This window comes from Erpetoichthys calabaricus, chromosome 8, assembly GCF_900747795.2.
Source record: "Erpetoichthys calabaricus chromosome 8, fErpCal1.3, whole genome shotgun sequence".
Taxonomy (NCBI): Eukaryota; Metazoa; Chordata; class Cladistia; order Polypteriformes; family Polypteridae; genus Erpetoichthys; species Erpetoichthys calabaricus.
The window spans coordinates 23,667,424-23,682,120 of NC_041401.2; the positions used below are offsets into that span (position 1 = coordinate 23,667,424).

Sequence of the window (14,697 nt, forward strand, 5' to 3'; positions counted from 1 at the left end):
TGTACAGATTGAAGAAAAAAGGTGACAGGACAGGACTGTTCCATGAGGTCCAATATTTCTCACACAGTCCTTGAGCCTGACAAACTATGGTCTGCCCAGCAGATAGTGCATTAACCAGGACACCACAAGCACATCTGCCCATGTATTCCTGAGCTTACTCCATAAAGGGGTGGCTGGATGGTACTGGAGGCCCTGGAGAGATCTAAAAACACAGTTCTCACAGTGCTGCCAGCTTTGTCCAGATGGGAACAAGTCTTGTAGAGTGGACAAATAATTGAATGTTCCACTCCAATCTTCGCCCAATAGGAAAAAGGTAGTGGGTCCAAGTGGTCTTTCATAAGATGACTAATATAGTCCAGAACCAACCACTTGACAGTCTTCTTGAGGGACATAAGCTGTCTACTGATTGTAGTCATTAGGTGAAGAGGCGCCTTCCTTATTTGGATCTGTGAAAATGCAGGACGTGTTCCACAGCAGTGGCACATTCTGGAGGTTTAGTGACAGGAGGACAGCACAAAGATAGTCAGCAGAGATCTAGAATACTCAAGAACTGACTCCACCTTGTGCCACCCCTTTTCCTTTGTGTAGTTTCCTCATAGGTCTCCTTACTTGATCATCCATGTTATTAATCTACAGCGCAAAATGGCTGAAAGGGGCTACAGGCCACAAAATGCACACAAAGGTCATACCAAGACCTCACTAGTCTGCCTCAAAATAGGCTTTGCCACAGGTAGCTAGACCTTGACTCAAAAGTCAGGCTTTAGGGCCTGCTTGGGCCTAAAAAAGGGACAATGGCTTAAAAGAAGCAAAAAACGTAAGTAATTTCAAGGCATTGATAAGTAATTTTTATGAACACACAAAGTTTAAGAAAATTACTAAACATGCAGCTAAAATTATTAGAGCTGATGTAGATGATTTGTGAACTGTGAATCAGTGGGCAATGTTAAAAGACTGGAATTCATCTCAAATGAAGACAGATATGCATTACATGCAGACTTTAACTTCAGTAAATCAGGGAGGACAGTCTCTTTAAACACCCACACAAATCGCTCCAGAAATTCCTTTTTTCAAGTGTCATACATCTTCTTAAAAGAAAGGCTCCGTATTTTTCAAGTCAATTATTACTTCACAAATGTGGTATTATATGCATTTGCCATGTGAAACTGTGTTCTAAAGTTCAGCACTTTTTATAATTGTTTTAAAATATTTTATTCCCTATGTTGCTTTACTATGGAGGGTATGGGGCAAAGACTAAAACCCTCACAATATACCAAATACGATAATTTTTCAAGTGAATACAGCTGTTGAATATTGATCTGTGCCTTTCAGGTTATAGATGCATGGGTACTATTTTTCTAATGACAAAGACATGTTTTTTTTCTATTCTCTTGTTCAAATTCTCACACAAGTACAAAAGTACATCAAAAGAAAACTAAACCACGTGACATGAAACGTTTACTGTGATTTGGTCTGTTGGGAGGAAAGGTTTTTACGCAGGAAGACTAAGTGCTGAGCTATTGCTCACAGTTGGGTTTCTTTTAAAATGGCTGAATCTGTTAAATATGGTGTTCTTTTTTGTTCAACAATGACATATATAAACTATTTTACAATGTGTGTGTAGTCTCAACACATGGATCAATACTCAGCAACTGCCTTGACTTGAAAAACAGACATATTTGGCAAGTTTTTAAGCTTTTCCTCCATGTCCCATAGACTACAATGTAAAGCGCTGGAGCGGACAAAATATTTCTTTACATTTATAGAAAGCAATTAACTTTAGCCATGGCAAATGCACATATAGTATGTTTGTGAAGAAATAACTTTGACTTTGAAAAATATCAAATTTACCTTTTAATAGATAGATAGATAGATAGATAGATAGATAGATAGATAGATAGATAGATAGATAGATAGATAGATAGATAGATACTTTATTAATCCCAAGAGAAAATTCACATACTCCAACAGCAGCATACTGATAAAGAACAATATTAAAGAGTGATAAAAATGCAGGTACTGTATAACAGACAATAACTTTGTATAATGTTAATGTTTACCCACCTGGGTGGAATTGAAGAGTCGCATAGTGGTGATAATAAGGAATATCAGAAGTAATAAAAAGGTTTCAGAAATGTAGAGTTTCTCATATGTATCATATAACCATTTTTGGAAATGACACCTGTGATATATGGCCGGTAGTTTATCCCGGCCAATACCCCCACACCGCTAGATGGAGTCCTCTCTGCAACATGGAGGTGCCCCGAATTCCAGCAGGGCATCATGGACAATGGAGTTTTACTGCACACCCCTGCTGGATACCATGGGGCCTGCCAGGGGACGCTGCAGGGAGGAACAATGGTTTTTATTATAGCCCGGAAGTACTCCCTAATCACGGAGACGGAATGAATGAAGTACTTCTGGGCTGAAGAAAAGAAGAAGTTTTCATCTGACCCGGAAGTGCTGTGAAATCACATGGATTGAGGGACAGAAGCACTTCCAGGTCAAGGAATATAAAAGGACTATGGGAAACCCCAGCAGACTGAGCCGGAGTTGGGAGGGTGTGTAACAGAGCTGCTGAGTGGACTGGAGGATTGAGATTGATTATTGTATTGATTTATTGCTAATTATTGTGTATAGTGGAGGTGCTTCGTGCACATTATTATTATAATAAATTTAATATTGGGACTTTTACCTGGTGTCAGAACGTGTTGTCTGCGGGTTCAGGGGTTGGCAGGGACCCATATTCCCACACACAGTAGAATTAGTTAGCAAAGAAACTGTTTTCAAGTTATGAAAACTTTTTAGAATCTCTGTGTAAGTTTTAACCTGTCTTGTCCCTGTTTAATATTTAATTCAGTCTGTTACTGGATGCAACTGAGAGGGCAAATTTCATGTTTTCTTTGTGTAAACATGACTAAATAAAAACCTTGATCTAAGTACATAACTACAATTTGCACTGTTTATAGGATTGTATGTCTCAAATATTTAGAGCGGTGGGTAAAATATGTGCTTAAGCTTAAATGTTTAATGTTTAAGTATTCTTCATTGTTTTGAAATTTATCATTTTTCACCCTCTGATTGAGGTCCACAAAGGGCTAGATCCATACTAAAAAATCAAAAAATAACATAATTTTTGTAATTGCTGACCTTGAAACAAAAAAGATCTAAAAAGATCCCCCACATGCTTATGTTAGGAATGTGTTATTGTTAACATTCTGAGAATCAAATCTCTCTATTATATAAAAAAGTCCTGGGACGAGACAAGACTTTGACCATGAAATTTTTTCAAGTCCCGCCCTCCTCTCAATCATATTCAACCACACACACAGTACTCTCACCTCTCATTCCTGTGAATGTTTTTGACAGACACAGTTCCTGCTCTCTCAGCTCTTTTAAATTTTAACGCTTTCCTCACTTTAAGTTCCCAATTAAAGAAGATGTATTATGTCCAAATCTTATTGAAGAATTTCATCACGAAGGGTTATCAACAGAAAAAATGAGTCCACGGGCAATCCTACCACTGAGAAACGATGAAGTCAAACGAATTAACGCCAAAAATGTTGATTGATACGCATTTAACCAATCTGCCATGTAACCAATAGACTATGCTGAAACAGTTGGTGGTGATCGTGAGGAAGATGAAAATATCAACTTACAATATCCCGAAGAATATCTACAACCGTTAACACTGTATGGTCTTCCACCGCACAAATTACTGTAGAAAGAAGGATGTATCCAAGAAAGGTACTGTAGTACATCTTCCATGAATAACATTAGATAGATAGATAGATAGATAGATACTTTATTAATCCCCAAGGGGAAATTCACATACTCCAGCAGCAGCATACTGATAAAAACAATATTAATTAAAGAGTGATAAAAATGCAGTGCAAGTTAAAAAATGCAAGGTGAAGAGTGCCAGGCAGGTATAACAGTCAATAACCTTGTATTGTGTTAATATTTACCCCCTGTGGAACTGAAGAGTCTCATAGTGTGGGGGAGGAACGATCTCCTCAGTCTGTCAGTGGAGCAAGACATTGACAGCAGTCTGTCGCTGAAGCTGCTCCTCTGTCTGGAGATGACACTGTTCAGTGGATGCAGTGGATTCTCCATGATTGACAGGAGCCTACTCAGCGCCCGTCACTCCACCACAGATGTCAAACTGTCCATCTCCGTGCCTACAATAGAGCCTGCCTTCCTCACCAGTTTGTCCAGGCGTGAGGCATCCCTCTTCTTTATGCTGCCTCCCCAGCACACCAGTGTAGAAGAGGGCGCTCGCCACAACCGTCTGACAGAACATCTGCAGCATCTTATTGCAGATGTTGAAGGACGCCAGCCTTCTAAGAAAGTATAGTCAGCTCTGTCCTCTCTTGCACAGAGCATCAGTATTGGCAGTCCAGTCCAGTTTATCATCCAGCTGCACTCCCAGGTATTTATAGGTCTGTACCCTCTGTACACAGTCACCTCTGATAATCATGGGGTCCATGATGGGCCTGGGCCTCCTAAAATCCACCACTAGCTCTTTGGTTTTGCTGGTAGACAACAACAGACAACAAAAGAAATCTTGATATGCCATTCGTATTAAAACGTTAACAGTTTCCTGTTAGAATAGCTTTTGCAAAGACAATTAACAAATCTCAGAGCCAAACATTCAAAGAAGTTGTTTTATTTAATAGAGAGAAAGAAACAAAATTCAGTCACGGTCAGTTATATGTTGCATTGTCACGATGAAAGTCCAAACACAGAATCAATATTCAATGCGATATTGACAAAAAATTAATTCAAAAATTTGTTTTTACTGAAGTTTTACAGTAAGTGTAAGTTTAAAAAGTATTTGTGTGTTAATTTCAAAGCCAAACAGAACAAAATCATATTATGCAACGAATAAGTGTAACGCAACATGAAACATAATTTACTTTCAAATTATTACGTTTAACTATTTTTTAATAGTTAATTACTCGCTGTAATGTAAAATAGTTAGTTCTATTATGCATATGTAACAATTCCCATGAAAATAACAATCTGTTTAAATTGTACATCTGCATCTCCATATGCGAGCGGCAGAACCGAAAAGAAGCTAGCGTGTAGCACAAGCCCAGGGGTTGGTGAGCTAAGCGAGCAGGGGGCAAAGTATCAAAAAAATTATTATATTCATATTTCCACATGCCCGTATTACCAATCCCCATTTTTCTAACTTCTGGAAAAAAAAGCAGTAACTTTGACCCTTCGTATCCCACTGGGGGTGAACCCCTGTGGTCAGTTGATTGTAACATGCATAATTTCAAGTCCTTCTGATCATTTTTGCCGAAGACACCCATTGGTTTACTCATAATCATCAATCTGATTTGGCTGCTGTGTAAAGAAAAAAGGAACAGTACTGCATCATAATGTTTACATAATTAAGGCAAGCATGGTAGCTGTAATTGGTAACTAATTATAAGAGTGGCTGGAACGAAAACCAGCAGCCAATGCAATCCTCCAAGATCTGCGTATGACACCCCGTGGGTTTATTATGCCTATTTAATGAAGGCACACGTACCCTCTATGACAAAGATACTCACCCTTTTAAGTTCTTCTCATTTGATTATCATGTCAAACTCTGTCTACATCGCTATCCTTTGCTCACCATTCACTCACATTTCTCCTCGAATGACTCTGTTGCCCTACCTTTAAAAAGTTATTTCATATACTAAAGCTGCCTGCGATACTGCGAATGAAAGTGCCATGCGAGAAGTGTGCCGATCGGAGCGCTCATTTGCTCGGGCGGGCGGGAGAATGTCGTCAGAGTCGGAGCGCGCTGTCTCTCTTATCGCGCGCCTGCTCGCTCGCCCAGTCTGTCTAACTGCACAAACGCTGCCTCTGTCTCGCAGTCGCTCACTGGTTGGCACTGCAGGCGGTTTGGCGACACAGGGGCTGACAGCCTCGCTCAAGTCTGCAAGGTGACAGCGAGTTTGGCAGCGCGAGATCGTCCTAGTGGCTGCGCGTAACGGCGTGAACAGGAGCAGCAGTCGCAGCACCAGCGTCGCCATGGCGGAGCCAAACGAATCTCCTGTCCATAACCAGGCACCGGCACCTCCACCTCCGACTACCGTTTGGCCCATCACCAGGGAGTCATACGAACTGCAGGAAGTCATCGGTGAGTTAGCTTTTAATTTTTTTTTTTTTTTTTTGCTTATCCCCCCCTAGCGGTACAAGACCAGTCATCAGACGGCAAGGACGACAAGGCCTACCGGCATCCCTTCTCAGCAACCCTGACGCTAAACCGTTGTCATTAACTGATTTAAAAGCTATAACATTTTTTTATGTTAAGTTGTGTATATAAAGCGAAAAAGTCGTGAGTCTGTAAGCCGTCTATGAGGAAGTGGCGTCTTATCTGCGTCTGGCGTACATGATGCTCGCAGTATTGAAAGCTCGAGGCTGAGCCCAGCAGTATTAAGAGGCTATTAGCTTCAATGCATTTTTATTAAACACTGAACTCCTAATGGAGATAATTACCGGTTGTGCTGTTTAAGACTTCCAAGAGAAGCGAGCGGCCCTTCCTTTAGAATAATTTCAAGTTTTTTTTTCTGACGCATTCTTTTACATACACGGTACACGACCAAACGACAGTTTGCCCAGATAATTATAACGAGAAATAGAACTTTTAACAAGCCGATAACATGTCGTTGGGTTAGGTAGACCTGTAAATAGTATGGATTGCTTGTTTCGTAATGGAAGTGTTTCTATTCCTTGTACGTTTAAAGTTAGCATCGTCTCATATTGAAGACAAACCTTGGACTAACTTCAAAATATTTTTATGCGTTTAACATATAACGAACAAAAATAAAATGGTGTTAAGTACTTTAGTTAAACCAAAAGTAAATGTTCCTTTGGCACGTCACATCTATCGTTTCCGACTTACTGTGTGCCGCACACTGCCTCTGCAGGCGATGCCCTGAGATGTGTACGTATGTTTTATTTTTTTTTTTAAGTGGAAAATCTTATTTTTGCATAATTTACTTTTCATTTTATTCACGTTCTGCCTGATGTACTTTTAGTAATCTGTTTAAAGAGCTGCACTGATTATTTATTCGTACTAGATTTCTTAAACAGTGGCATTAAGATTCTTAATTCGTATTTAGAGGGGTTGGTAGTAGTTGGCAGAAGCCAGCCATGGATGGAGTCCCAGTCTGTCAAATAATCCACTCCTGTTTACGCACACATATGAATTTGGAATCATCTACTGGAGAAACATCCCTGCAGACACATGGGGAAAATATGCATAGGTTAAGTAGACAGCACCCAGATTTGGGCCGCAAACCCAATATGCTGGATTCCTGAAGCAGTGCCGATCACCGTGCAGTTCTATGCAAACTACTTACAAAGTAAACATTTTTTCTTCTGCAATGTGTACTGTTGTATGATTGCTTTTACATTTAAGATCAATAAAATATTTATCCATATGCAGTCATGCACTGACTTGTGGCTTCATTTGGAACCAGCAATTTGGCCTTTTCTCAATCTGGCAATATTTCGGTCATAAAGTGTACAGGTCATTGCCGTTGAGGCTCTGTGGGCTTGGTGTGGTCACCGATACACATACTTTAACTGCCAGTACAGAGAAGCACAGACTGTTGTATGCATCTCAGCAGCTGCATGCCAAGTGTAAGGCAGTGTTTCTCAACTACTGGATTACGTGCCTGGTGGGTCACAGGATGCCATCATTGGTATGAAAGTGGGTCACCTAAGCCAGTGTTTCTCAGCCACTGTAACACAACCCATGTTACTGTTACTGGTTCACAAGTGGGTCACCTAAGCGATTGCCATCGCTGTGCTATATGTTTCCCAAGGGGGACCCCCCATTAGTGAGTTGTCAGTGAATTTAAAAAGGCAAAACTGGGGCTGTGGGATTGTAAAGGTTGTGAAATATTGCTGTGAGGAAGGCAGTGTGGGCCAAATACAGGAAAATAGCCACAGGGAGCAGCACTGATCAAAACCTTAAATGACTCCAAGAGTCAGAAAACATTCAAGACCCTGTGAAATGGTAATGAAAGGTTTATTACTACTGGTGGTCTTTCCAGTTTCTACAGCATTATTAACATTTCTAATTTCTAGAGCATTATTAACGTTTTCTGTGCCGTTCAGTCATAAATATGAATTGATGTAAATCGGTGCATGAATGTAGTTCCTTTTATGATGGCTCTTCTGTATCAAGCTAAGGGAATTAATCCTGTGTAGCCCTGAGCAGAGAAGAACATCTTTAAATTTTTAAAAGTTTCTTTCATTTCTGTTTTGTAAACTGAAAGAAACAATGCTGTCAATCTTTTCCAATATCAAACATACTGCAGATCTGGAATTAATGTAGTAGAATGTACTCAATTGACTTCTTGAATGGCATTTTTATATTTTATATTATATTATATATATTATACTCTTTCCACATTTTGTTGTGTTACAGCCTTATTCCAAAATGGATTTAAATTCATTTTTTTCCTCAGAATTCTACACACAACACCCCATAATGACAGCGTGAAAAAAGTTTACTTGAGCTTTTTGCAAATTTATTAAAAATAAAAAACTTGAGAAAGCACATGTACATAAGTATTCACAACCTTTGCCACGAAGCTCAAAATTGAGCTCAGGTGCATCCTATTTCCCCTGATCATCCTTGAGATGTTTCTGCAGCTTAATTGGAGTCCACCTGTGGTAAATTCAGTTGGTTGGACATGATTTGGAAAGACACACACCTGTCTATATAAGGTCCCACAGTTGACAGTTCATGTCAGAGCACAAACCAAGTATGAAGTCAAAGGAATTGTCTGTAGACCTCCGAGACAGGATTGTCTCGAGGCACAAATCTGGGGAAGGTTACAGAAAAATTTTTGCTGCTTTGAAGGTCCCAATGAGCACAGTGGCCTCCATCATCCGTAAGTGGAAGAAGTTCGAAATCACCAGGACTCTTCCTAGAGCTGGCCGGCCATCTAAACTGATCGATCGGGGGAGAAGGGCCTTAATCAGGGAGGTGACCAAGAACCCGATGGTCACTCTGTCAGAGCTCCAGAGGTCCTCTGTGGAGAGAGGAGAACCTTCCAGAAGGACAACCATCTCTGCAGCAATCCACCAATCAGGCCTGTATGGTAGAGTGGCCAGACGGAAGCCACTCTTTAGTAAAAGGCACATGGCAGCCCACCTGGAGTTTTCCAAAAGGCATCTGAAGGACTCTCAGACCATGAGAAAGAAAGTTCTCTGGTCTGATGAGACAAAGATTGAACTCTTTGGTGTGAATGCCAGGCGTCACATTTGGAGGAAACCTGGCACCATCCCTACAGTGAAGCATGGTGGTGGCAGCATCATGCTGTGGGGATGTTTTTCAGTGGTAGGGACTGGGAGACTAGTCAGGATAAAGGGAAAGATGACTACAGCAATGTACAGAGACATCCTGGATGAAAACCTGCTCCAGAGCGCTCCTGACCTCAGACTGGGGCGACAGTTCATCTTTCAGCAGGACAACGACCCAAAGCACACAGCCAAGATATCAAAGGAGTGGCTTCAGGACAACTCTGTGAATGTCCTTGAGTGGCCCAGACGTGAATCCAATTGAACATCTCTGGAGAGATCTTAAAATGGCTGTGCACTGACACTTCCTATCCAACCTGATGGAGCTTGAGAGGTGCTGCAAAGAGGAATGGGCGAAATTGGTCAAGGATAGGTATGCCAAGCTTGTGGCATCATATTCAAAAAGACTTGAGGCTGTAATTGCTGCCAAAGGTGCATCGACAAAGTATTGAGCAAAGGCTGTGAATACTTATGTACATGGGATTTCTCAGTTTTTTTATTTTTAATAAATTTGCAAAAACCTCAAGTAAACTTTTTTCACGTTGTCATTATGGGGTGTTGTGTGTAGAATTCTGAGGAAAAAAATGAATTTAATCCAATGAACGGTGTGTATCATTAACTTAAAATGGGTTGGTGCAATCCACAATTATGCATGAACTTGTGATACTTAAGCAGCCTTTCATCGTACACTAATCATGGCTCAAAAAGGCATAAAGGAGAATGCAGTTTCGGCAGGTTCAGCACACGTGATTTTAAGCATGAAGCTGAAGAGTTATATGGTGTGTTATAGAGCAGCTTGTAAAAGCTTGGGAGTTTTATTAAATTGTAATAAAATAGAAGTACTGTAAATGTATCAGAGGTAGTAATGGTCTTTTCAGCAATTGATTAAGAAATAATATGTGATCTATAAAAACAACAGTGAAATGCATCTGCTATTAAAGAAGCAAGAAAGGCTACGTAGTAATCTATAGCAGGCTGATGCCCATGTACATTATGGATCAAAATTTATGTACTGCATAAATAAATGTTAATAGCATTAATCAGATTAGCAAACAGTTTTTAAATGTCTTGTTTGACTGAAAATGTAGCAATTTATTAATTTTCATGCTTCAAAAACTTAAAACATTTATTCAGTAGCAGTATGAACCACATTTGTAAGAAAATGAAAATTATATACAAGAACATACTTCTTAATTACTAGGGTAAACAGTACATTTATTTGCAAACTTGTAGTGCGCATTTAGCAACCAAAAAGGAAAACTACAGCTTCTCCCCCTGGTGTGATGCTCAAATGTCACTTCTGCTGAAGGAGTTTGCCCTCATCAGAATGTCAGATTGCACAATTCATCATACACGTCAATGCCATTTAAAAGGGCTTACCTGTGCATTGATGTAATGATTCATATTTTCCATAGCCATCCTCTAATTAGGTTGGCGGTGCCATTATTCACACGAGTGTGGTCTATTGCTCATATGACGTTTGGGGAAGCCTAAGTAACATTAGTCAGTGTCACTGATAACAACTTTGGAGAAGTACATTTTTCACAGATTCTCTTATTAAACAAAAGATATATAAAAAAAGTAAGATTGATGCAAACAGTTTGTGCGAAGGTCAGGTATTTGCTGTGGTGAGTTGACTTTGCACTGTATGGCTTCAACTAATTGCATACAAAAATTGTTTTTTGCAATTCTATAGTCCTCAGAAATTGCTAAGGGGTCTGTCCTACCCTTTAACAATATATGTTACGGACAATTTTTGTTTCTTCTTTCATCGGATTTTCAAGAAATGGACATGTCATGCATGATGGGGTTGGATTTCTGAAAGCAACCTAAGTTTTTATGCATTGAATGCAACAACAAACATCTATATGAAAATCATCTTTATGAGTACCAGACCATACTTGTCAGTTTTTATAATGAGTGTTTATACTGTGCTGGTAAGATCGATTACAAAATGTTTTGTATTTTTTACTATCTTACTAATGAAAAAGAAATGTATAAACTTTTATAAAATAATGAAGAGGTAAACTGTGCAAGTGAATATTTAATATATGTTGATCTTTATTATATATCAAACATGACAGTGGGCTTTCTTTCTAATTATTATTTGCTCTGGTGATTTACAGGCTCTACATAATACGCGAGGACAGAAGCACACCATAGTTAATACTAGAAGGTCTTAAAGCAGGCATGTCAAACTCACTACCATTGGTGGGCCGCTTCGACTGCCATATGTGCGTCAGCGGGCCGCACTGTAACAAATACTATTATACAAAGTTACTGTAGCTTTCTTTCCAATACTGAAAACTTTAAAAAATGTAACACTTAAAGTTTAATGAAAAGCAATTTATTTCCATACAATCTCCATACAACAGCGTACAGTTAGAGTCTTAGCCTCTTAGCTACAGTAGATCCTTATATTATATTCATTATATTATATTCATTGCTTATATAGGAGTCTTACAGTGTGAGATCTATTTCTTTTGTCCTGACACTTGGCATCTCTTGTTAGTAACCAGTTCGTCAATATCAGGCTTGAAATCTTGTGCATCTGCAACTTTTATAAGGGATGAAAGGTGCTCGACGGTAAGTCTTGAGCGATGTGGGGTTTTGGTAGCTTTCATTAACAAAAACAATTGCTCATAAAGGTAAGTGCTTCCGAAAATAGACAGACTCTCGATGCCAACTTACGGATCGGCACATACGAGGGTGGCAGGTAAGCATATAAGCCTGGCACAACAACTTCATTGTTTTTTGCCTTCAGAATAGAATCTGACTGCAGCAATTCCATTTGGATATTCTCAGGCGCATTCTCAACGTTGTAAGAGTATGGTGAAGTAAACAGCGCAAAGTCCTGTTCGTGTGAACTGAAATTATGAAAACACTCACTGAATTCATTGCTCAGTAATTCAAGTTGGAAAAGAAATCCTCCAAAAATCAAATTTTAATTTACTAAATTTACTTCAAAGTTTATATTGTAAAATAAACCGATATGCAAAAAGCCCCCTGACCTACGCTAATTTTACAAAATCAAAATCACAAAAATTTGTTAATAAACAACTCACCAACTTCTCGCGTCCACTTCAGATCTTCAACTGTAGTCTGCACTGTTCGTTACAATACTAACACAAAATTACATAAAACTAGAGCAAAAAAACGTGAAAATATGCGAGCTATTACTACTCGTGATGGTCAGTTCTGCCCAGTGGCCAGTCTCAGCAGCCCAGCCCATAGTGTAGCCTGCCAGGGGCGGCTCTAGGCTCGTGGCGGCCCTGGGCAGAGAAAGAATCGGTGGCCCCTTTGCCCGCCAATGTCAATATGGTATCTTATGCACAGAGGATGGCCACGTCCGTTGCGGATACTGGATAGCCGCCTCGTGCTCATGACATGCTTCTATATGCGTGTGTCCGTAACTTGAAAACCAAGTGGCGGCCCATGATATTCTCATTACGGCAGAATGTTATAATACTACATATAGCTTACTGCTCCGACTCAAGTGACAATAGTAAATACAGCGTACTAATTAACAAGAAACACAATGTTTTTCGGCCACATTGCCGTCAGCTGTGTCATTATTTTCTCTTTCTGTTTTATATTCAATATATATTGGCGTGGCGGCCCTGTGCAGGTGCACAGTTTGCACATGCCTAAGACCGCCCCTGCTGCCAGGCTGGTGCAGCCTAGCACTTCAGTTGCGACGTCGCGGCTCATTAAATTTGGACAAGGCTCGTGTCTATACTAGCAGATGACGTTTCCGGTACCGTAATACCATGGGAAAACGGCGCTTTTGTCAGAAGGCAGAAGTAAGAAAAGTCAATAAGTAACACCGAAGATGCAGAATGATTCAATCACAAACAATAGTAATCATTTTGTATAAGTTTAGTGCTAACTAGGATCTGTCATGCGGGCCACACAGATTTCTGTTGCGGGCCGCATGCGGCCCGGGTGCCATGTGTTTGACATGCCTGTCTTAAAGTGTGCCATTTTTTGCTTTGCATCCTCCCCCACAATAACCTATTGTTTATGGGGGGTGGGGCAAAAGCTTCTTATGAAATTTTGATCTCCGGTTTTTGACAGATCTCAAGGTTTTAAGGAACCCTGATACCGAAAATATCAATATCTTGATGATGGGGGTGTGTTTGTCTGTGTGTGCGTGTGTGTGTGTCTGTGTGACATACTTTCTTGAAGAAGGTCTAGAGCTAAAACAACAGGATGGAAAAATACCAAACTCGAAACTTGAGCCAATTTGTGCAAGCCAAAGAGACACTCTAGAGGAATCCTCAAATACCGTAATTCTGCAATTAATTGTTAATTTTTCTCATCGATTGCTATCATAATGACCTAGTTTATGATCAGAAAAATCAACATCATAGCGGTAAATAATTATTGAAATGTTATAGAATAGTTTGGGTAACTTGGTTTCAAGAACGCAAAGCCTACTGACTGCTCATGTCCAAATTTTTTCTTGTGCATTACATTACTATAAAATATATTTGTGCTGCTTAGTGTTAGAGGTTTACAGACTAAGAATTGGTAGTTTTTATAACTTGGCAATTTTGACATTGTGGGACATAATCTTTTTAACCTGGTTTTTATAACCATGTCTTTTCCTTTTGCCTGTCACAAAAGAGCAATTGGGATGAATGGCATAATAATTTAAATGTCACATATTGTTAATTTGTCATTTTTCAAATGGCAGTAACATTTTGCATTTTAACGTTTTACCATTTTGTACCAAACAGATCAAACTCATTTAAACAACAGAGTAACAAACAGTGTAACAACATTAGATACACTAAAAAAATAATTTGAACCCTTCTCAGATTTTGTTTCTTATCCAATGTAAATTTAATTAACTCTCAATCTACAACACCCTGGTAACCTTTATTTTTATACCGGTACGGAGGAGGCTAAGAGATGTAATAAGTTGCCTCAGTTACCAAGCATGACTTGCTGAAATTTATTTTGGCAATGTGAAACCAGCTAAAGTACACACAGCATCTTGATTTAAGAATGGCATACTCGCTAGTCACCCTTTGTGGAGTACACCTTGGGAATTACTTTCACACTAAATGTAAGGCAATCTGGAACAGCCTGTCCAGTATTGTTAATAAAGCAGATGCCTAAGTAGGTTTTCTTGACATTCTACCCATAATTGTTCTTAATCCTTTGGCAGACACCCTTATCCAAGCACACATTTTGAATATACATGTTATAATTGGAGCACAGACAAGGTATTGACAAGCTAGGACATTAGCTGGCCAAGCAAGCTTAATTGATTGAATGTTTTGTTTTGTTTGTAAAATGTTCGTATTTAGTTTCCTTCCACAGTCCAAAGACATGCAGGTTAGGTGCATTGGCGATTCTAAATTGTCCTTAGTG

General features: G+C 39.5%; 1 protein-coding gene across 2 annotated transcripts in view; it reads left to right on the forward strand.

Annotated features, from left to right (window-relative positions):
* The first annotated feature begins 5,868 nt into the window (after positions 1-5,868).
* stk39 (serine threonine kinase 39) overlaps positions 5,869-14,697 on the forward strand; it is a 134,836-nt gene continuing 126,007 nt past the window's right edge. Inside the window, exon 1 of one of the 2 annotated variants that reach the window (XM_028806362.2) lies at positions 5,869-6,136. In XM_028806362.2, coding sequence (XP_028662195.1) covers positions 6,028-6,136 — 109 coding nt within the window. In that variant the 5' untranslated portion in view covers positions 5,869-6,027. The remainder of the gene's footprint in view (positions 6,137-14,697) is intronic. The other variant, XM_028806363.2, reaches the window with a different exon arrangement.